Source organism: Stenella coeruleoalba, assembly GCF_951394435.1.
Source record: "Stenella coeruleoalba genome assembly, chromosome: 18".
Lineage (NCBI taxonomy): Eukaryota > Metazoa > Chordata > Mammalia > Artiodactyla > Delphinidae > Stenella > Stenella coeruleoalba.
The window spans coordinates 66,900,608-66,924,403 of record NC_137164.1 but is presented as its reverse complement, the minus strand read 5'-3'; the positions used below and the strand labels follow the sequence as shown (position 1 = coordinate 66,924,403).

General features: G+C 41.3%; 2 protein-coding genes across 4 annotated transcripts in view; one reads left to right on the top strand and one right to left on the bottom strand.

The window, feature by feature from the left end:
* Positions 1 to 23,628, bottom strand: part of UBAC2 (UBA domain containing 2) — a 152,231-nt gene extending 128,603 nt beyond the window's left edge. For 2 of the 3 annotated variants that reach the window (XM_079902690.1, XM_079902691.1), the window contains exons 1-2: positions 23,282 to 23,628; positions 276 to 403 (exon numbers count right to left, since the gene is read on the bottom strand). In XM_079902690.1, coding sequence (XP_079758816.1) covers positions 276 to 403; positions 23,282 to 23,486 — 333 coding nt within the window. In that variant the 5' untranslated portion in view covers positions 23,487 to 23,628. The remainder of the gene's footprint in view (positions 1 to 275; positions 404 to 23,281) is intronic. The other variant, XM_079902689.1, reaches the window with a different exon arrangement.
* LOC307176488 (small ribosomal subunit protein bS18m-like) lies at positions 700 to 1,910 on the top strand. The gene has a single exon (XM_079902647.1). It carries the CDS (start codon positions 919 to 921, stop codon positions 1,348 to 1,350), a length of 432 nt encoding a protein of 143 aa, XP_079758773.1. The 5' UTR covers positions 700 to 918; the 3' UTR covers positions 1,351 to 1,910.
* Positions 23,629 to 23,796: the final 168 nt, after the last annotated feature.

Genomic DNA, 23,796 nt, shown 5'->3' with positions numbered 1-23,796 from the left:
TCTCTTGAAATTAAAAATTGCATTCCCATGAGTAAAAACTGAAGCTGAAAAGAGATGTGTAAAAGGAAATACTGCAACTCCTTCATTATAATCTGCTTTGCTGAAATTATCAATAAATACAACTAGAGAAGTTACTTGTTAGTGGAATATTAATAATAAATAATATTTCTTACAAATTTAGAGGCTTTGAGAGACTAAGAATGGCAGGAAGAAAGGTAAATCAAAGAAGAAGGCCTGCCTTCTCCCCTCCCAGAGGCCAGTGGAGCGGAGCTCACCTGGAAGTCGTCCTTGACTGCCTGAAGGTCGTACACAAAGAACCTCTGGCAGTGTGGAAGGAGGAGGGCCAGCAGGAGGGACAGGGCACTGGGGACCAGTAAAAGACCCTTGGACACAGGTGCTTTGTCTGGAGGGAAAAACAAAACTGCTTTCAGAATGACTGTCCCTAAGATTTTAAAAACCACACGACTGAAAAGCAAGAGAATTCACTTCTTTTGAATTAGAATGAAGACAAAGTTCACACACTCTGGAATTTAATTCTTATTAACATATATTTTCAAAGCATCTTCCTGCAGAGGTAAGTGATCAAAGGGCACTGGAAAACAAGCGAAATCGGCTGATGCAGGCTCCACTATCATCTGGCTCTTAGACGAGACCAAACCAAGTTTACTTCCATGGAATACCTTTTCAGAAAACGGTCACCAAAGTATAGAGAAATAGACAGGGGAGTATGTTTTCTATCAAACTGATCAGTTAGCTCCTGAGCATGATTGGGATTCACGTACATAAACATTTACTTTAAGAAATTTAAGAAGCGGTTAAAAGTGCTAACATTGCTGCCTGCAGTGGTCTGCTGAGATTTTCCACCACGGGCACCCTGGAGCCTTGTCTAAATCTCACGCAGAGGAAGGGCAACGAACCATGGCAGCTATGGTAGCCCTCTGCAGTGGGCTAGGAAGGGGAACGTTAACGCACTTCCTAACGGCTGCTGTCTGCCTCACAGATTCTGGGGCTCATGCAGTGCTGTGGAGAAGTTGTTCACAATATAAACAGGCAACCAGCAATGAGGACCTGCCTGTTCCAATGGAAAATCCTTATAAGGAGCCTCTGAAAAAATCTATCTTGTGTGGAAAACGTGTAGATTATAAGAATGTACAGCTTTTATCCCAGTTTATTTCTCCATTTACTAGATGCATTTATGGAAGGCACATAGCAGGTCTTTGTGGGAAGAAACAAAAAGAAATCACAAAAGCAATTAAGAGAGCTCAAATAATGGGGTTTATGCCGGTTACATGCAAGGATCCTGCATATCTCAAAGACCCTAAAGTTTGTAACATCAAATACAGGGAGTAAATTCTATAAAGTTATCATCAATAAATTTATTTTACAGTTGTGTGGTGGTAATACTGGCTCAGACTGTAAGATTTAATAACCTTTGAGTAGAGAAGTGATAGGCTAAATCTTATCAAACTATAAAGTATTATGTTTTTAATTCTTAATAATTTGAAATTATATGAGGAAAAAGTGTTTCAAGAGTGACGTTTCCTCTCCATATCAGAATGTTCATTAAGTAAATCAGATTATTTAAAATGTTAATACTTGTTACATTTTCCATACATATGAATTTAAAAAAGGTACTATGGGATTTTCACTTAAAAAAAAAAAAATCTCACGCAGACTTCAAACAACAGCTCAGTTCCCACTTCCTTACATCAGTCTCTCCCATTTTAGCCTGAGGGGCTCTTCCCCCAACCTGCATCCCCGTTTCCAGGTACTAGTTGAGGAGTCAGGGTCTGGAACCTGTTTCGCCTTCCCGACTACATTAAAGATTCCCGAGGGAGGCCACCTGCCTTCTCTTCTCTATGTTGGCCATAAAGCCTAGCACAGCTCCTTGAGGGAATGAAATGTCCAGATCATCAACAGGCAAGACCACAGGAAAGCGTCACGGACACTTTCAGACAGAGACATTCTCAGATTGTGTGAGGTGCACTTCAATGGGGAGTGAATCTACTAGTTATGGTTGGTAGTGTGGTAACTGCACTTGTTTGCATATATAAAAATAGCCCAACTACTTCCTCTCTGGTACGGTCTTACAAACAGCTAAACTGGAACCATCGGTAAAGTGGCTGCATACTATTTTCATGACCAAGATGCAATCGAGGCTCCAGGGAATCTAAGAGCTAATGGAGCTCCCCGCCCCCCAGAAAGTGGAGTCCCCTCCACCTAGTACCCCAAACGTACCGGAAAGCACCGTGGTTGTGAGCCTGACCAACCTAAGTCCTAACGCAAGCAATTTCAGCCTGTTTTCCTCACCTGTAAAATGAAGATAAGAGACACTACCTCAAGAGTAGTGAGAAGTAAATAAAGAATGAATATAAGGGGCTTCCCTGGTGGCGCAGTGGTTGGGAGTCCGCCTGCCGATGCAGGGGACGCGGGTTTGTGCCCCGGTCCGGGAGGATACCGCGTGCCGCGGAGCGGCTGGGCCTGTGGGCCGTGGCCGCTGAGCCTGCGCGTCCGGAGCCTGTGCTCCGCGGCGGGAGAGACCACAACAGTGAGAGGCCCGCGTACCACAAAAAAAAAAAAAAAAAAAAAAAAGAATGAATATAGGGAAAACTGCTCCAACCACCGCAGTCACAATCCCAGGAGACTGGGCCTCCTTGGTGAAAGGCAAGCTCCTCCCTTATTATTCCGACAGGACTGAAGACGGAGCAGAGGTGACAGAGGTGCACCTTGAAGGTTTCCTCCTTCAACTTGGACTTCACCGATCCTTGTGAAATGGGTCCCATTATTTATTCATTCCTGCCTCTTCCTTGCTGCCTGCATGATTCCACTGTAGGTTCATGGTCTCAAATCTCAAACTGACACTCTCCACTGACCAGTAATGCTACTGCTCTTCTCTAGTAAGTGTGCTCTCTCCTCAAACCTTCCTGCTCCACACTCCCAATGGCTTACATGTCGCCATATGAACAAATGAATGGTTTGCTTTGGTGTTCTCACTCATATCTCTACAATTAATAAGCACCTACTGCTGCAGACCATGCATTATCCTAGGTCCTGGGGTATAGCAGCAAATGATGGACAAAGTCCCTCCCCTTGTGGTACCTACAGTCTAGACAGCAGAGAAAAGAAAATACACAAAGCAAGGTAAATATCATGTCAGATACAAATAAATGCTATAGAAAAATTAAGCGGTAAAGAGCGAGGCTGTGTTACCCACCATGGATTTCCTGCTCTCTTTTCAGATAAAAGATAGGACTGCTACCCACCCACACCTGCCCCTAACTGAAGTGGCATATGGCAATGTGACTTGCTTTGGCCAAGTCAACATAATAGATGTTACTTCCAGGCAAATACTGGAGAGCCAGTGAATGGCCTTTCCCTTGGCCAATGATCAAGATGGTGGCCATGCTACGAGCCGGATGCCAGAGTTCAAGACAACACGGGACAGGCCCTGCCAGGCGACTCACAATGGAGGGACGCCTGCAGTAAGAAACAAACCTTGTCGTTTCAGGTCCCTGACATTTGAGAGCCGTTTGCTACTGCAGCATAACTAGCCTATCCTGGTTTAGGGGAAAACATAGTGCTAGTAGGGAAAGAAGGGTGCTCTTTTTTATAGCATGATTAGAAGGCCCTCTGACAAGGTGAAATTTGAGCAGACACCTGAGGATGTGGGCCTTGCAGATATCTGGGGAGCAGTATTCTTGGCAGGGAAAAGAGCAAGTCCAAGTGCTGTGAGACAGAAACACACTCAATACGATCAAGAAACAGTAAGGCTGCCAAGGCAGCTAACAGCAGAATAAGCAAAAAGCAGAGAGGCAGGATATAAGGCCAAAGAAGTCGAGGAGCAAACAGTGTAGAACCCTATAGGCCATAAGGACTTAACCTTTCCTTGGAGAGTGACAGGATGCTCTTGGGATGTTCAGGAAAGGAGTAACATGATCAGACATGTTTTCAAAGGATTGCTTTGGTTGCTAAATTGAGAAGAGATTACAGCAAGGCAAGCATAGAAGAAAGGAGACCAGTTAGGAGGCTATCATAATAATCCGGACAAAAGATGATGATGGCCTGGACCAGGGTGGTTTGGGTGGGGGTAGTGAGAGTGGTCAGAACTGGAGTATGTTTGGAAGGTACAGCAGCAGGATTTGCTGGCTAACTGGGTATAATGTATGGGCAAATGGAGAAATCAAAGATGACCCAAAGTTTTTGTGGCGAGCCAGTAGAACTGTTGCCAGTTCCTAAGATGGAAAATTCTGTCACCCTCGCCCTTACCATGCCTACAAGATCTGGGCCCACCTTGCAAACTGTTCCCTAACCCCCATCTCCACCCACCACCTCCTAGGGCTCTACCCTTTATACCAATGCTGCTCAAAGTAACTAGTCCACAAGCTGTTACCAGTCCAGAGTGAGAACAGAACGTGAACCAACACACTATGTCCTGCAGGGAGGAAGTCCTGCTATGAAAAAAATATCACCTGTACTGAACACGTGCTCTGCTCAAATGTCACCTTATTTGTGGATACCCCATGTAATTCTCTATCCCCTTTGTTCTGGTTTATTTTTTCACAGCACTTATCAACAATTGACTTATTAATAGTGATTCACCAAATCTATGATTCAAACTGACTGTAAGATATACCATTATTTTAGGTGTTACTAAAAAAGAAACACTGTCAAATAATTCTAAGATGGCATCAACTGTAAAGTACAACCCAATATTAGAAACACTAAAATGTGAAAAAATGCAATTTGGAATCAAGAAATACATTTCTCTGTGTATTGTCCATCTTCCCATCCTCAGTCCCCACTAGAATATAAGCCTCTTGAAGGCAACAATTTTGTCTGCCTGTGTTCACTGCTGCAGTATCCCTCATGCCTATAACAGGATCAGGTCCATAAAGGCAGTCAACAAGTGTTTATCTAATGAAAGGTGACTGATATATAAGAGTTGCTCAATAAATACCCAAGCATCCATTGATGGATAAGTGGATAAACAAAATGTGGTATATCCATACAGCAGAATATAATGAATTATATTCAGTCTTTAAAAGGAAGGAAGTTCTCACATGCCACATCATGGATAAACTTTTTGGACATTATGCTGAAGGGAATAAGCCAGACACAAAACGATAAATACTCTATGATTCCATTTCTATGAGGTACCTAAGGAGTCAAATTCAGAGACAGGAAATAGAAAGGTGGTTTTGAGGGGCTGGGGGGAGAGAAGAATAGGGAGCTGTTTAGTGGGTATAGAGTTTCAGTTTTGCAAGATGAAGAGTTCTAGCCACAAATGCACAACAACGTGAATGTGCTTAATGCCATGGAACCATACACTTAAAAATGGTTAAGATGGCAAATTTATGTTATGTGTATTTTACACAATTAAAGACTAAAAATAAATAAAATATTTACTGAATTAATAATGGATACTATTTATACAATCATTTTAATTCTGTCTAGGACTAAACCCCTAAAAATACAGACCTGATTACTTAACTCAGATAACACTACCATTAAGTCCTCCTCTTAAGATGAGCAAAAATCAGATCCCAGAAACCTATGAGGAAAGTAACAGATAATATACAATGGTCCAAGAAGGCCCACATCACAGGACAAGTATACAGTATTACTATGGACAGCAGAATTTACCGATTAACTCAAGATCTGTACATTTTGCCATATGAAGTTTACTGCAAAACAAACAAAAAAAGAACTTTAAATTATTATTAAATTCTAGTTAACAACATGTATGCTTAAGTATTTAGAGATAAAGTGACTACAACTTACTTTGAAATCCACCAAAAAATAAGGCAAATTGATGAAACAGAGAATGGATATTTAATAAAGCAAATATGTAAAATGTTAATTGCAGAATCTAGGTGGTAAGTATATGGTGTTCATTTTACCATTCTTCAACTGTGGAGGTGGGCAAATAGTGAATCACAGAATATGAGAGCTGAGATAAGACTTCAAAATACATGAAGCAAAAACTTATAGAAACAGGTAAATCCACAAATATAGTAGGAATCTTCAGCACTCCTCTCTCAGTAATCAATAACACAAGTAGACAGAAAATCAGTGTCATGGACTGAAATGTCCCTCGCCCTCCTCCAGATTCATATGTTGAAGCCCTAACCCCCAATTCGACTATATTTGGAGATAGGGTCTTTAAAGAGGTAGTTTAAGGTTAAATGAGGTCACAAAGGTGGGGCCCTAATCCAATCTGTTCTTATTGGAGAAGGAAGTGGCACCAGGGATGCACACAAACAGAGGAAAGACCATGTGAACACACAGGGAGAAGACATCTACAAGCCAAGAAGAAAGGCCTCAGGAAAAACCAAACTTGCCAATGCTTGGATCTTGTACTTCCAATCTCCTGACTTGTAAGTAGATAAACTTCTGTTGTTTAAGCCAGCCACCCATGCTGTAATACGCTGTCATATCAATCAGTAAGAATATAGAAGACTTGAAAAACAATAACAATTTGACCTGATTGACATTTATAGTATACTCCACCCAACAACAAAAAATTACACATTTTTTTTCAAATGGATAAGGAACATTCCCCAAGACAGACCATATTCTGGGCCATAAAACACACCTCTATAAATTTAAAGAAATTAAAATCATACAAAGTACGTTCCCTGATTACAACAAAATTAAACTAGAAATCAACAACAGAAAGATGGATGGAAAATCCTCCAAATACAGCTGACCCTTGAACAACACAGGTCTGAATGTCAAGGGTCCACTTATATGATTTTTTTTCAATAAGTACATACCACAGCACTACACAATCCATGGCTGGTTGAATCCACGGATGCAGAACCATGGATATGAAGGGCCAACTACAGAGTTATACTCGGATTTTCGACTGCATGGGGGTCAGCACTCCAAACACCCACACTGTTCAAGGGTCAACTCTACTTGAAAATTAAACAACATACTTCTAAATAATACCTGGGTCAAAGATGGAGTCACAAGGGAAATTAGAATATATGTTAAATAGAATAAAAAGTAGTACAACCAAGCAAAATTTGTGACCTGCAAATAAGGCAATGCTTAGAAGGAAATTTATAGCATTAAATGCTTATACAGGAAGAGAAAAGGTCTCAAATAACAATAAAGAGTACAAGCTTTAAAACACTAGAAAAAGATGAGCAAACTAAACCTTAAGCAATCATACGGAAAGACAGAATTATGAGCAGAAATCAATGGAATTGAAAACCAAAATATAATAGAGAAAAATCAATGAAACTAAAAACTAACTCTTTGAGAAGATCAATAAAATTGATATACCTCTAGCAGGACTGATCAGGAAAGAAAAAGAAGACACAATTACCAGTATCAAGAATAAAGGAGGGGGGCTTCCCTGGTGGCGCAGTGGTTGAGAGTCCGCCTGCCGATGCAGGGGACACGGGTTCGTGCCCTGAACCGGGAAGATCCCACATGCCGCGGAGCGGCTGGGCCCGTGAGCCATGGCTGCTGAGCCTGCGCGTCCGGAGCCTGTGCTTCGCAACGGGATAGGCCACAACAGGGAGAGGCCCGCATACCGCAAAAAAAAAAAAAAAAAAAAGAATAAAGGAGGGGGGCTTCCCTAGTGGCGCAGTGGTTGAGAGTCCGCCTGCCGATGCAGGGGACATGGGTTCGTACCCCGGTCCGGGAGGTTCTCATGGCCGCTGAGCCTGCGCGTCCGGAGCCTGTGCTCCACAACGGGAGAGGCCACAGCAGTAAGAGGCCCGCGTACCGCAAAAAAAAAAAAAAGAATAAAGGAGAGGACATCACTACAGATGCCATAGACATTAATAGGCTAGTAAGGGGTTGTACAACATTGTGAAATGCACTTAATGCCACTGGACTGTACACTTAAAAATGGTCAGAATGGTAAATTTTATGTATGTACTTTTATCATAAATAAAATAATTTTTAAAGGATAATAAGGGAATATCAGAAACAACATTTTAGCCACAAATTTGACAACCTGGATGAAACAGGCAAATTCCTTGAAAGATGCAATCTACTTATCAAAGTCAAAAAGAAATTTGAACAGTCCTATAGAAATGAAGAAACTGAATTCATAGTTAAAAGTCTTCCAACAAAGAAAACTCTAGGCCTGATGGCTTCACTGAAGAATTGTACCAAACACTTAAAGGAAAAAGAATACCAATCCTACATAAACTCTTCCACCACGTAGAAAGGAGAGAACACTTTGCAATTCATCTTATGAAGCCAACATTACACTGATTCCAAAAACAAAGATGTTAAAAGAAAACAAGAGACCAATATCTCAGACCAATTTGCTAATATTTTGTTGCAATATTCTCAACACAATATTAGCAAATTGAATCCAGCTATACATAAACAGGATAATACATCACAACCAAGTGAAGTTTATACCAGGAATGCAAAGCAAATCAATCAATGTAACTCACTACATTGGTAAAGAAAAATGTACTGCACAACTCTATTCACATCCTGTACAATTATGTGCTTATTCTATGAAGCCAATTTTTGTCCATTCATGAGACAAAACTGGTCACCTACTGCTGTGTAGTTAATGACAGGTTATCCCTTTGATCTAACCTTACTCCTAATACTACCCAACGTTTATTGAGCACTTGGCAAGTGCAAAGTCCCATTCACAGCACCTCTGCTCAAGATGTTCTCCCCACATCCAGCCTGTCCTCACCACTCGGTCCTCATTTCAGACAGCATCTCACAGTAGCATTCCCTCATGACTTTTTATTTATTGCAGAGCACTTTTCACTATTTGAAATTTGTCTTTGTTTCCTTCCGTGTCTGTCTCCCTCATCAGAATGTAAACTCAATGAAGGCAGGGTCTTCCTTGTCTTGCTCACTACTACATATTTCTATACCCAGGACAGTATCGGGCATATAGTAGTGTTTTAGTAAGTATCTGGTGAAGGAAAGGATTATATGAGGTAGACATGACCCTCTCCAAATTTATAATATGAGAAAACTGCGACTCAAAGAGTGAGTTACCTGTCCGTGATCACAAATGACTCAGCCTGGGTTCCACTTAAAATAAAAGGCAAGACAAAGACTAGCCGGCAGGTAGTTTATTTTGGAATGTGGTTCCAGGGAGCAGGAGTGAGGGACACTGGGAATGAAACACAGAGAGAGTCAATACAAGGATTCATTACGAAGCTGGCCACCTCTATGAGTTACAGATGTTTCTGTCAAGTGCTGAGTCCCACAGGATTTTCTAAGAAGCCTTGTGAATGTATCTCAGAACCATCACCCAGGGAAGAAACAGGAAAGCATTTTTATCCATCATCCCTCAAACGTCTAGAGTGGCCACAGAAAAGAAGCCCCAAGGGAAAAACAGAGAAATAAGCTTTACCAAATCAGACCAGGTTACACCAAACAAGAGTATAGAAATACATGAAATAAGAGGTGAGGCTGAGGACACAGGAATGCTGTTCAAGAAGAGGTGTCTGATCAATGGCCAGGGAGTGGAAGAACAAACCCTGACAATCTGACTACAAATAAAACTGCTCCCTATGCTGCGCGGCCACGGAGCTCCATGGTCCAAAGGGACTGTCACCTGCATGGTGGATTTTAATTGAAAGACATACATAGTCACAAACAGCAATAACAGAAATCCAGGTGGTACCCTCTGTAACAGAAGTAAATGCACTTGTGAATGGAGATATAAAAAGACGGCAGTCTGGGAGGGTACAACACAGAGTGGTGGGTACTTATTAAATGTTAAACTGATCAAAAGTTTAAAAAATATATATAAACCCTCTGATCCAAAAAAAAATCTACATCTAGGAATTTAGCCCAAAGTAATTACCACAGATATACACAAAGATTTTTGCTACAAAGACGCTCATCACAGCATTGTTTATGATAGTGAAAAAACTAGAAACATCAATGTCCAAAAGGAAAATAGATAAATTATGTTCTATCCATAAAATGGAATAATACTCAATTTTAAGAACTAGGTTGTAGAAAAATATTTCGTGCTTTGGAAATATGTTCCTAAATAGTAAGTGCAATATTTCCAGTAGCATTATTATATATTGAATAATGCTCTTAAAAAAATAGTTCATAAATACATGGGTTTTTTAAAAGCACCTATCAAAATATTAACAGTGGCAATCTCTGAATGATCTGTTCACGGGAGGTTTTAAATTTTTATGAAAATATTTTAAGACTTAGAAAAAATAATTTTTGTTTAACTAGTTATTAACTCAGTTAAAAGTTTCATTAAATCCTTACGCAGTGAGATAAGGCAAATCGCTAGCAATCTGCTGGCCCCCCATGTGAGTGGAGCCAGGAAGTGGTTCATACATGAGGAACCCAAGCAGTGATCAAATGGAAGGTTAAAAAATGTCACTTCTTTACAATGGGTCCTTCCACTTTTGAAAATAGGGATGTAACAAATTTTGAGAATGACAGACAATGCATTAATATAAAAATAAAAATGCAAAACATCTACGGTAAAGACAACATAAAACACCAAAGTTTAAGGTGTTTCCTTTTGGGTCATTCACCTCTTTGGTATGACCGCAGTACGAAGCCATCTCTCTGTGGCAAAGAATAGCAATCAGGCTATGGTGACTGCGTATTATCCTAAAATAATTATTCCAGTATATGTGGATTACTTCATGCCGAGCACTGTGCTAAAAAAAGCGCTTTCTGTGTAATACCATCTCAGTGAATGCTTATAGTAAACCTGAGGCAATACTTAGTTATCTGAATGTTCTAGGTGAAAAATAGGCTAAGAAAGGTTAAATAATTGGTTCAAAGTCACAACTAGTTAGGCTGAGATCTGGACCAGTTCTGCCTGACTCCAAAGAAAAAGTTTTTGTAATATATAACAAGGAAATCTGATATCTTTATATCATGGTCCATGGTCCAAAGGGATTTTCACTCTTACTATTTTTAGTACTTCACTTGTATCTTTTTGGTTGCTCAAAAAGTTAAACATAGAATTACCACATGACCCAACAACTCAACTCCTAGTTATATACCCAAGAGGACTGAAAACAGATATTCAAACAAAAACCTGAATATTCATCGCAGCATTATCCTAAGAGCCAAAAAGTGGAAACAACCCAAATGTCTATCAACAGATGAATAAACAAAATGTGGTATATCCAGACAACGAACTATTAGTCATAAAAGGACACATGCTAGTAACACACGCTACAATATGGAAGAACCTTGCAAACATTATACTAAGCAAAAGAAGCCAGACTCAAAAGCCACATATTATGACTCCATATACATGAAATGTCCAGAATTTAAAAATCCAGAGACACAAAGCAGATTGGTGGTTGTCAGGGGCAGGGAAGGGGAGGGAATGGTGAGGGACTGCTTAATGGGAACTGCGCTTCTTTTTGGGGTTGATAAGAATGGTCTGCAATTAGAGAGTGGTTGGTGATGACTGCACAACAATGTGAATGTGCTGTTAAGTCAATAATTGTACACTTTTAAATGGTTACAACGGTGAATTTTATGTTATGTGAATTCTACCTGAATAAAAATATGCATCTTTTAGGTACTAAAGATACTAACCACAGGTCTTGGCAAAGCTTAGCCATGTGGGCTGTTACAGAAGCATCGTAGCTGAGGAGAGATGCAGGGGGTGGGGATGGGGGGAAGGAAAAGGCAGTAACCCAGCAACTCTGCCCATCCCCACAAGTCACCGTGTCAAAGTATACTCATCAAAAACCCCGGTGTGGTTCACGCCCCTGGAGGAGGGGCTGCCATACCCTACCAGATCGTTTTCCTATTTCTGACTACTCAACTATTTGGTAAACTTCTCAGGGGTTCCACAAGAATGGGGTGATCTGGTGTTTTATGAAGTCACTTCCTTAAACCTTTTCATCAAAAAGGGGCTAAACCAACGTGTGTAAGTCCACGAAAATGCAGAAACCTGTGCACTACGAGGGACACCTTCTGCATCCACCTTGCTTTACTCTTTGGGCCTATGAGCTTCCTGGAAGGAAACCTGATGAAACACACCCTCAGTGACCAAGTGCGTTCTGGTGACCGTCTCCACAAAGACATTCATAAAACTGCCCGAGAATCAAAAGGTCCCAAGTTTATTTTTGTGACAGTCAATTACCTACGATGCTCAGAAGTAAAACACTGTAAGCCATCCATGAACCCGCTGCTGTTCCTAACACACTGGGGAGAATGTGAAGGCCCTGGGCATCTGCTACACTGACCACTCCTCACCCAACAGGTGGCCCGGAGGCCTGGCTTGGGAGGGCAGCCCGTGAACACTTGTCACTGGACCAACGCTTGTAAAACTCATCAGGAAAATGAACAGGAGAAAAGGCTAGGAAGTTTCCAGAAAAGAACTCCGAAAAAAGGCAAGAAAGAGGAAGATTTGCCCTCTAGAGACAAGAATGTATTCTATATCTAAAATATTCAATAGTATGAATTAGGGGGAAAAAAAGAACGAGCAATAAAACTGAAAAAGGAAGTTCTAAAACAGAGCCGAACACAAAGGCTCGTGACGCCAGAGAAAAGTGTGTCAGATCTGCACGTCAGCAACAGTGGCAACAGGCTCCCGCACTTTAATTTTAGTCCTGCCACTACGCTGGACACTACTTGGGTTTAGCCTTCTTAGGGAGATTTTATACAAACATAAAGCCTTTCCTTAAGTGTAAAAAAAAAAAAGGCAGTCATTGTTAAAAGTGCTAATTAGACAAGGAATACAATAAAATGAAATAATTTTAAAAGCCAAAAGAAGAAAATTATAAATGTTACACATAAATAATGATAAATTATTCAACGGTAGGAACAGCTCTGAAAAAGTGAATCAGAAAGCTTGTCAAGACAAGCTTGTTCTAGACCCATGTGATAAACTGTAAGAGAAAAGAAAAAAAAATTTTTAAGAGAAAATGTGTGGTTATTGGCAAAAAAAAAAAAAAAAAAAAAAGATCTGTTGTAAGTTCAAGTACCTAAGGAGGCCAGGCAGGTGGCAGTGAAACAGGGGAGGTAGGTGGCAAAAGGCACGTACCAGTGGATTTTTGTCACACAACAGTTCAGCCCTGGTGTGGCAGATCATCATCTCAAGAACTAAGAGGAATCTGGATTTCTGTCTCAAAGACACCAATTTTAAAATGTTGGAAGGTGACTCTCCTCCCACCCCCCTACCCTCGCCACCAACACACAGCTCAAACAAAACACATCTGTGTGGCCTGCCAGTGTTCAACGTCTGGCCTAGAGAATCATCACTGAGGTGAATGCCTATCAGAGCAATGCTAATTTAAGAGAAGGCTGAGTCGTAAAGACCAAGGCTGGTGAAGGTGCTGCCCTAATGGTAACAGCTCCAGAACAAACCAAGGATGGTTCTATATGTTCAAGGACCCTATGAATCTTCGAATCAACCAAAGTAGACTGACAAGTAAGGATACCGCACCTATAAAGACATACACTTGAACATCTGAGAAGGTAAGCAGGAGAGGGAGTTACCTGTCAGCAGATGTTTAATGTAGACTAAACGGGTCTATTGGGGGGAAAGACGTAAACAAAACATACATCTGCAAGATGGAGAAACCCAAGTCTGATTTTAGAGTTTGATGATACAAGGAACCTCTTCCACTCCTGTCTGGTGGAAAAGCCTACTAAAATAGAGAACCAAGCTTAAATCCTTTTAAGTTTGGACCTGTACACGGCCTTTAGCACCTAATCCATTTGTGAGTAGAGATGCTACTAACATCTTTAACCACTGATGCTGAGACTGGCTGGTTGGGGGGACAAAAAATCCCCACTTAAACATTATAAACACTAAAATTAATGCTAAACGGATTCAAGAATCAAATAAAAGCAATGAAACCAAAAAGACAGCTCAACAAAATTTCAGTTCAAGATGACAGGCTCCTACACCTGTCCACTCTTCCCCCCTCCCAAAGTCATACTGAAATAAAAGGACCTTCAAAACACCAGAGAAATGCCTCCTTCCAAATAGTCCAGGGAACTAATGAATAAATACCAAGACCTGGAGAGGAGGATGAGCAAACAGAATTACCCAACAGAATAATTTACAGTATTTCTCAAACTTCAGTCAGTCCCATTACAGAGCCACAATTTTTGTTATATCCCAGTGTTACCTATCCTATTGTTTAATATTTTTCTTTAAATCATCTTACTATGTTTTAGTTAAATAAATGTATTTTAAAGGAAACTTTATATCACTATAATAAGTGCAAAACGAGTGTCACTTTGTCATCAGTAGGTGGTAACTATAAAAATAAACACAGTTTACTAAATTCTAACTAATATTGTTGCTGCAGAAAGATCTGGGCTTGCCTCCTGTTCTCTACGTTACCAGAGGAAACTAGCTGCTATTAGAGACGTATTTCAGACTAGCAGCTAACTGAGACTTTCTCTTTGTTACAATCAAGAGGAAAAAGAACTGAAAAGGGAATTATTATCTTAAGTTTCTTTCAATGGCCCTTAGTGTTGAGCCCACATCCTGTTTAAACCATCCCCGGTATAAATGGCGCACGTGCCTGCTGTGGCAGCTGGGCCAGGCCCTTCCACAAAACCCCGCCACCAGACACACTCCTTTGCATTTCCTCATACACAACCATTCATCTGACCACCCCAGCTAAAGAAAAGGCTTTGCCCCCAAAATAAAATCCGAGAAATGCACAAAAAAAGTGGCGATCTACTTAGGGAGGACATTGTAAGGGTCTGAGGGCTGAGAAAGACTAGAAGAGAGCTCGGGCATCTTCAGACGCCCGCAACAGATGCTAGCCTGGGTAACGTGGCACAGTGGGAGGCAGGTGGTAAGAGGAAGGGCAGCTTCACTCAGAGTAAGATTTACACAAAGAGCCAAGCCCGCTACCCTGGCCCACAGCGGGGGATTTTCACCATCTTTGCCCATCTCCTGCTCCCCGCTTCTGCACCCTATATGGAGAGCAGCCTGTTCACAAGCTCTGCAAACTTGAACAGAGCCTACAGGCGGCCCTGCCAGCCGAGGTTCGGGCCTGTTGGGGACAAAGACCTACCCACAAATAAAGAGGAAACCCACACCAGCTACTTACAAATCCAGTCTTTCACTACGTACAAGAATGGTCAAGTGAGCATCCAGAAAGCTCACCCCCGTGTCCTCTGCACCAAAACGTTTACTGCAGGAGGGATGCCAGGGGAGAAAACAGAAGACTCAGAGAAGAAAATGATGTAAGGGTCAAGAAACAGCAAAAATTGAGCATGAACTTAAGTAGTGAAGAAATATTAAAAGAAATTAAGAGACTCCTTGAAGTAGCACAGGTTTTCTGACCTAGGGCTCTATCTTCTTCTATGACACCAATCACACACCTTGGTTCAACAATGAATACACAAACATAATAATGTAAATATTGTTATGATTTTCTATATAAAATCAACCTACAGACAAAGCATGGAAGGCTTAACTGTCATTACAGAACAGGCTATAAAAACACACAGCACACATAGAACACGAATCAAGAACTGAGAGACAAAAAAGTACATGTTCTTGGGCTAATTTTTCTCATTTTCATAGTGTAGTCTACTGACTGTGCCAAAAACTGATGAATCAAAAAATAAAGGATTGGGCTTCCCTGGTGGCGCAGTGGTTGAGAGTCCGCCTGCCGATGCAGGGGACACGGGTTCGTGCCCCTGTCTGGGAAGATCCCACGTGCCGCGGAGTGGCTGGGCCCATGAGCCATGGCCGCTGGGCCTGTGCGTCCGGAGCCTGTGCTCCGCAACGGGAGAGGCCACAACGGTGAGAGGCCCGCGTACTGCAAAAAAATATAAAAATAAAAAAAATAAAAATAAAAAATAAAGGGTTTTGTCCATTGTTTAAAATTATAAATGTAACCATTACAAGGGGTAACCAAACCAAAACTAAAACATGGAGAGGCTGGAGGTATGCAAGTTCCTCATCTTTCATTATGTGGAATCTATAAGCAGAACCAGTAGTTGACAAATCAATAAAGGCATAAATACATCATTTAAAGCTGTAATAACAGAAGAAACAAAGAAAGAGGAACTTAAAAGTGGCTACTGCTAGTGAAGAGAATTCATATTATATCCTTATATAAATTTTTACCATATGCTTATATTACTCTTATATTAATCACACACACACACACACACACACACACATGCACACACAGGATTCATAAACAAAAAACAATCTACAAGAATATTCTCCAAACTGTTCTGGGACTGAGAAGAAAGAATTTCACGTTTCACTTTCTCCTTTTCTGGGTAGGCTGAATTTGTACCAGCAGTATATATTACCTATATAATCAGAAAAATATAAGATACAAAAATATTAAATGAATATTTAACAGATCTCAGGAGGCCCAGGACTTAATAAAGAAAAGGATGAATTTGGCTAAATAAAATTTATGAGCTAAATCCCTTTATTTTAATGACTTATTTAAATGAAAAACTTTATATGAGAAAAATTTCATGAATAAAATTAAAAAGCGGGGGCTTCCCTGGTGGCGCAGTGGTTGAGAGTCCGCCTGCCGATGCAGGGGACACGGGTTTGTGCCCCGATCCGCGAAGATCCCACACGCCGCGGAACAGCTGGGTCCGTGAGCCATGGCTGCTGAGCCTGCGTGTCCGGAGCCTGTGCTCCGCAATGGGAGAGGCCACAACAGTGAGAGGCCCGCGTACCGAAAAAAAAAAAAAAAAAAATTAAAAAGCAACTGACAAGTGATTAAAATATTCGTAACATATAGCATGACAAAAGCTAGTACCCTTAAAGGACTTTTACTAATCAATTTAACAAAAACAAAACAAATACTCCAATAAAAAAAGGGCAAAGGACATAAATAGTCAAATCAGTTCAAAAATGTATTAAAATGGCCAATAAATATGAAAGATGAAAATAAGTTCACTTTCCCAGGCATTCAAAGAAATGCAGATTAAAACAATAAAATGTCATTTTTCAATCTCTCAATTGGCAAAAATCATTTTAAATTATCATACTCAAGTGTTACAAGAGTTTGGTGAGAAAGATATTCTGCTAAACTGCTGAAAAGTGTAAAGTGACACATCCTTTCTGGAAGGATTTGGCAATACAGATCAAGAGCTTAAAAATGTTCCTATTCTTTGACACTATACTTCCACGTTTGTGATCATTTCTTTAGGAAGAAGTCAAAGATGTGATTAATAACTTAAAAGACGTTCACCATAACATTGTTTAAATGGGAAAAAACTGGAGAAAAACACTGAAATATAACACGTTGTAATACTTCAAAGTCATGATTCTGTATCTAAAAAATGTTAGGGGAGCACAACAAAATGTTTATTTGAATGCCATGTCTGTATAAAACACGTATGTGTGGGTGTCTGAGAGAGAAAGAATGCACAGGTAAGAGCCTGTACAGAAAAAAATCTAAAAGAATGAGCACTAAAATAGCAGTGATGATTATTTGGGTGGGAGAGTAACGTGTGACTATTCCTTTCTATATTACGTATTTGTGTAATATTTTAATTTTTTTGGCAGCAAGCATGTTTCAGTTTTGTAATAAGGCAAAACAAAAAAATGTTAAAAGTCATCTTTGAACATTATTAATAACATGGGGCAAATTCATTTAAGGTTAAATGAAAAAATCAGAATATGAAACTGTACGTAGCTCCAATTTTGCTTTTAAATCTGTTTACATACATACATACGAAAAAATTTACAGAACACCAATATGCTAACAGGGATGAAATCTGGGTAGCACAGTGAAATGGAATTTTATGTTTCCTCCTTTTACTTCCCAAATTTTCTACAATGAAAACCATTCCCACTAAGTCTTAGAAACAAAGAGTTAATAAAAAGTTAAATTTCCTTGTTGCAGGGCCCATAAGCCTTGGAAGTGCTAATTTCCATCATCAATCTTTAAAAACAACATTAGGGACATCCTGGCTTCTGAACGCTTTCCAAATATTAATACTGTGCTCTTTCCACTGTATCATGCTGCATTCAAGGGACTAAGGTAACATAAGCATTGGAAAATGTCTGAGAACAGTTGCAATATAACATAAAAATCTTGAGAAAAATGTCTGGGAAAGAGAATCATGATTTAAATGAGGATTAAATGATAATTTTCATTTATAATTATAATTTAAATGAGGGCTAAAACTTAAGCAATGTACAGCATGATGACCATAGGTAGGAATAATGAATTGTATACTTGAAATTGGCTAGAGAGTAGATCTTGAATGTTTTCACCACACACACACACACACACACACACAAAAAGATAACTGTGAGGTGATGGATATTTTAATTACCTTGACTGCAGTAATCATTTCACAATGTATGCAAATGACAAAACATCACATACAACATGAATATATAAAATTTTTGTCAATTATATCTCAATAAAGCTGGAAAAAATAAACTGAACAATAAAATTTGGGGTTTAAAAATAAAAATATTTTTTAATTAAACAAAAATTTTAAGCAGCCCTGCACAGTACCAGTGTGTTCTAGAAAGCACACCTCAAAAATGCTGGAGTAAATTACTTATGAGATACTCTTTATCAGGTTGTATTTATTAAAATTCCATAGAAATGCAAGTTTTAAAGTAGCTTGATTTAAGGTAGGTTCTGCCTTCATGACTAAAACTGATACTGCCACAAGCTGAGAATGGAAAAAGTTGGAGAAGTTAGATAATAACTTGACTAAAGGGAAGAGAAATATAATAATAATAAAGGAAAAAGAAAAACGTGCAAATAAAAACAACAATAGTGCATTAGCTCCTACAAAAAGATCCTAATTAGGACATAAAACATCTCTAGTAAAAGCAAAACTGGATCTCGGTTCTGCTTTAGGAAGAAAGAGGGAGACTCATGGACTGAAAGAAGGAACATGGCGGACACACGAGGAACCAGCTGCAGCAGTCACAAGGGGGGCAATAAAAAGCAACTTGCCAGGACCCAGAATAAGTGTTCAAGGGCTGGGAAATAAGCCCCACTGCTAAGCAGAGCTGCTATACTCATCATGAGCCTACGAATACCCCCGTGGTCAAGAGAGAGAAACGGGCCTAGTGAGTGAGATGAACACGTGACCCCTGAGAGCGGGGTACCGGGGTTTCTAGAGAGCAGGAGGAGGAGAAGCCATGTTGATCACTGAGATAAGAGTGCATGACCAGGGCAAAGAATCAGCAATTCCAGCAAGCAGAGGTGGACCACAGGCCAGAGGCAACAGTGGGGTCATCTTTCAATCAGTCCAGCAGTGTCCTCAAGCAGGCCAAACAGGCCCTAGAAGGAGGAAACTGTAGGTGGACCTAAGTTCCTAGGAGCTATGAAAGACACCAAATAAAGCCCACCAGCATAACAATGCATCCCCCCAGGTCAGGGGAGCAGCCGGAATGGGCGCCTCCCAAGAGACTCTAAAAAGCCCACAGCACAGAGTCAGCTTTAACCACGTACCAGGCTCAGAGAGCCACGTAAGAACAATCCTAGTTCCTCACTATTCCTTCTTCCTCCCACCCCACCTTATCTAGAACCCAGTAAGGTCAGAAACAGGAAACTGGGGGGTCAGAGGGGACACAAAAGGACAGAAGCCAACTATACCACTTTCTCTGACAGCAAGTGGTTGCCAACTACAAATCTTAACTGGGAGAAAGAGGGAGAAAAACTCTTACCTTTGAATGAAGGCTGAGTGTTGATTAATACACTGAACTGGATATTTTTAAATTGAGCCTATGCTTTGTGACTTCTGTTCCCTAAGATCACTGCCACTTGAACGCACCTTTTGTCTTTCACCTAATGAGCCATGCTCATTAAACAGCTGTTGAATCAATAACTTGAAGAGTGAATAAAAAGTCATAAGGCCTGATGCCTTCTCATAAAAGGAAAAGGCTTTCCAAGCTGAGTGCATTTTAAAGAGATGGTGAGAGACAAAAATAAAGATTTATTTTAATCATCTCCCACAAGTTATGTATTCAACACATTGAGTACATACCTAAAGAAAGAATATATCAATCAGAACACAGTTTGGTCCTTCCTGGGAGCACAACCACAGCTGCACTGGGAAACTGCAAAGTGTCCATTTCAGGATGATGCTGGGGACAGAGCCTTCGGGCTCCAAGGCAGTACCCTAAAGCTGAAATGAAGAGGGGGTTACAGACCCTGAATGACCCACCAGTCCTTGTGGCTCACCCATCTCTAGAGCGAAATGAATGTCCTCACCATAGGCTGCCACCGCTGGACCTCGCATTCATCAACCTCCCCTAACTGCACCTGACTCTAGGCTCCCTAACTAATGTTTTGGATCAAAACGAGTTTCACTCAAGGGAAAGTTCCAGCTCATTTGAGAACTTTCTCACTCTGATAAGTCTGTACTGGTTCTCACCTCAGGACTGTGTGGCTTGAGTTAGCAAGATATCCTGGGTACTGAGTCTTCAAAGGGATGACTCCAGCTGTGTCTCCCTGAGACTGCCAGCTGTCCATCCCAACGGTCGTCTCTATTTCTACTCTCTACCTCTGGTTCACTCCGTACCTCAACAAAAATAGGTTTTGGCCTTAATAATCCACTGAAACTACTCTTCTTAAGGTAACAATAACTTAATGCCAAATCCAGTAGACCCTGAGGATGTGAAAAACTACGTAGCTGTGGTCAGGAGATATGAAGAAAAAGTCAAAGAACAAGGAATTTTAGAAAGATACAAACTACTAGGTGTAAAATAAATAGGATACAAGGATGTAATATACAGCACAGGGAATGTAGCCAATATTTTATAATAACTTTAAATGGAGTGTAACCTGTAAAAATATTGAATCACTATGCTATACACCTGAAACTAATATAATATTGTAAAGCAACTATACTTCAATTAAAAAAAAAAAGAATTTTAGAAAGAAGTGTTCATCAAGGCCAGTGTGAGAGAACATTCCACTAAGATAAGGACTGAGAGGCACCCATCTGATGCACACTTTTCAACAAAAACTGACAGGTGGGTTCCTTCACGCCATTTGGGTCACCTTCCCAAACATCTTTGCTGACCACACCTGCTAAAGCAGCATCCTTAGCATTCTTTTAGCGTCCTGCTAAAGTCCTCCATAACCACAGTCTATGCCACTACCCTCAGATTTTCTTCACAACGCTTATCACTATGTGAAAACACATAACCTACTTATTGGATGTTGGTCTCCTTCATCCTGTGTACCACTTTATCCTCTATACACAAACAGTGTGTGGCTTATGTGGGTAGTAAACAGACACTTGTTGAATAAATAAATGAATGAGTGAGAGAGGGAGGAAAGCAAGTATAACACAAATACACTATCTACTAGTCACAGATGTGGGAAATACGCCAGTGGTAGGAAATGGCCAGGATTTTTCCCTTAAAAAGAGAATGTTATTCAGCATCCCTGGGGGTGCTGCTAGGCAGATTATTCATCCTCGGGACACTTACTCAGGATCAGAACTCTGAATTACCAAAGGGCTACACAACTTATCTAGGAAATCACTTCCCTCTCAGTGGGGCGCATTGGAAAGAAAAATTTCAAAGCAAAGTAAATTTTCCCACCCAGACTTGCCGAAAGACCAGTCTTGGAAAACCAGTGCCTAAACACCACTGTAAGCTCTGCAAACACTGGGACCAAGACTTGTCTAATGTCTCATTCCCAGCCCCTCGCAGTTTCCGAGATGCTCAAAATGTTTGTTAAATGAGCATATAAGACATGGACTTCTGAGGAATGGCCATTCCATCAATTCTTATGCTGTGGATACATTTATTTTAGAAAAAGGGCAAGACAGCTAAGGAGAAGCCTTTGGCCTAGGCCTCTCCCTGGGTAGCAGTTTGGCTCCTAGAATTCAATAATCATCAACCATGTGCCACAGGTAATCACATATTACTACCTTCCCCAGAGTCACCCTGTATCAAATCTGAATACACTTTGCCAACATAATAGCTAATACAGCATAGTAACCAATAACAGATTTTGCTTGCCTTTTTAATTCTTTAATGTGTTTTGGTCAGCAAGGAAGGATAAGTCAAAATGAAGAAAAAAAACAAATAAAATTGAAGAATTCTACCATTAATTTCATATCCACCAGTGTATGGCTCACAGATCCCAGGAAAATCACACCACCTTTTGAGTATCAGTTTCAACAGTCATGTTCTTTTTCTAAAGGGTAGTTTGGGGAAGATTAATTACCTAGCAGTTGTAAAATACTCTGAGGCCAATACCTGAAAGATGCCATAAATCAAATTAAGTATGAAACAAGGGAAATCACAAATATTAAACCCACTTCAGAACCTGAGAAGTTGAGAAGTGAGGAAGATTTATAATTATGCCTGTTGCCCTGATACTAACTTACTCCCAGGCTAAGATATGTATTCTCAGAAAAAGATTCCTAACATTCACAACAGATCATTAATATTTGGAAATGTCAACTGCCTCTGTACTCAGTAAGATTAACTTCACATGTATAGAGATATGAAGCGTTAACAGTGACAAGCAATTGCAAAAATTATAGCTATTCAAACAATTCACTGTTGCTGTATCAGTGCCTAATCTCAGCGCTGTTTAGTTAACATACAGTCCACCTTATCAAAAGTCAATTAAACCATTTCAATGAGAAAAAGAAAGTCGTTTAAAAGGCTATATATATTTCTCTGCCCTCTATCTGCTGACACTCCACAGCTGACACTCCAGTAAAATTTAGCAACATCCAGCAGCAATGTCTCTGCTTTCCTGCCAAACTACTTCCAAACTTCCTTCCACTTTGAAGTACTTTAATCAGTTTTTGTTTGTCTAAAAACTCCTAAGAGAGACTGAGGAGAAAAAAAAGAATCTAAGTAAAACTAAGGGGTCAGCTCCTGAAGCAGAGGTTGGAATTTGCATCCGGGGGAGAGCCAGTTCGGTCCCTCTGTAGCCCAAATGAATGGAGCAAGGTGACTGGGAAGGGAGCAGGCTTCCAGCATCGCTTCCACCCGGACAGCCTCTTCTTTCTAGCTGGCAAACCTACCGCTGAGGGCAGGGGGCCGGGCCATAAGACCAGGGCAACCCAGCCCGACCCTAACTGCCCAGCCCACCTACAGCAGCCCCAGGAGCATCTGAGCATCGCACCTGGGGCTCACAGGTGGGGGGCTGGGGGCTGACTCAGTCCCCACTGACCCCTTCAGGCTGAAATGGGGGCGTTGTCCGCTGCCCCCCACCGGGCAAGAACTACCAAGGTTCCGGCACAGGGACGGCAGATCGACACCCAAACCGCCTGTAACCCCGAGAGTCCCCGCTGCCCCCAGCCTCCTCAAGGAGGTACCCAGTGTGGTGTTTAGGGGACAGCCAGGATGGCGGCGTCCGGTACTCACAAAGCCCACTGGAACCGGTGCTGGTGAACATGGTCCCGCCGGACCCAGAGGCCCCGCGGGGGACAGGGGGAGGGGAAGCGGAGGTGGAGGGAGGGGAGGGGAAGCGGAGGTGGAGGGAAGCCGGAGACCGCGCAGGCGCACTCCGGCCGGGCCAACGAAACCAGCAACTCGACTCCACTCCAGGGGCCGCCTGCGAACGGCGCATGCGATGCTTCTCTGTCCCCTTTCCCTTCCGGCCGGGGAAAGGAAGTGCGTGCGAAGCGAAAGTGGTCCGCCTCTCCGGGTTTTTCTGACGGCCGCGGGAGCCTTAGAAAAGGAGTGGGATGGCGTGGGAGGAGCGGGTGTAACTCCTGGGAGCCGCACACTAGTGCTTTAGCGGCGCCACTCGCCCTGTGGAGCCACCAAAGCAGCTAATTCATCTGGAATGCCGGCGCCGTGATGTACCTCGCGACCTCTAACCTCTCCCAGGATTGCACGCCGGGTGCGTTCCACGCATGCTCAGTCTTTCTGGGCCG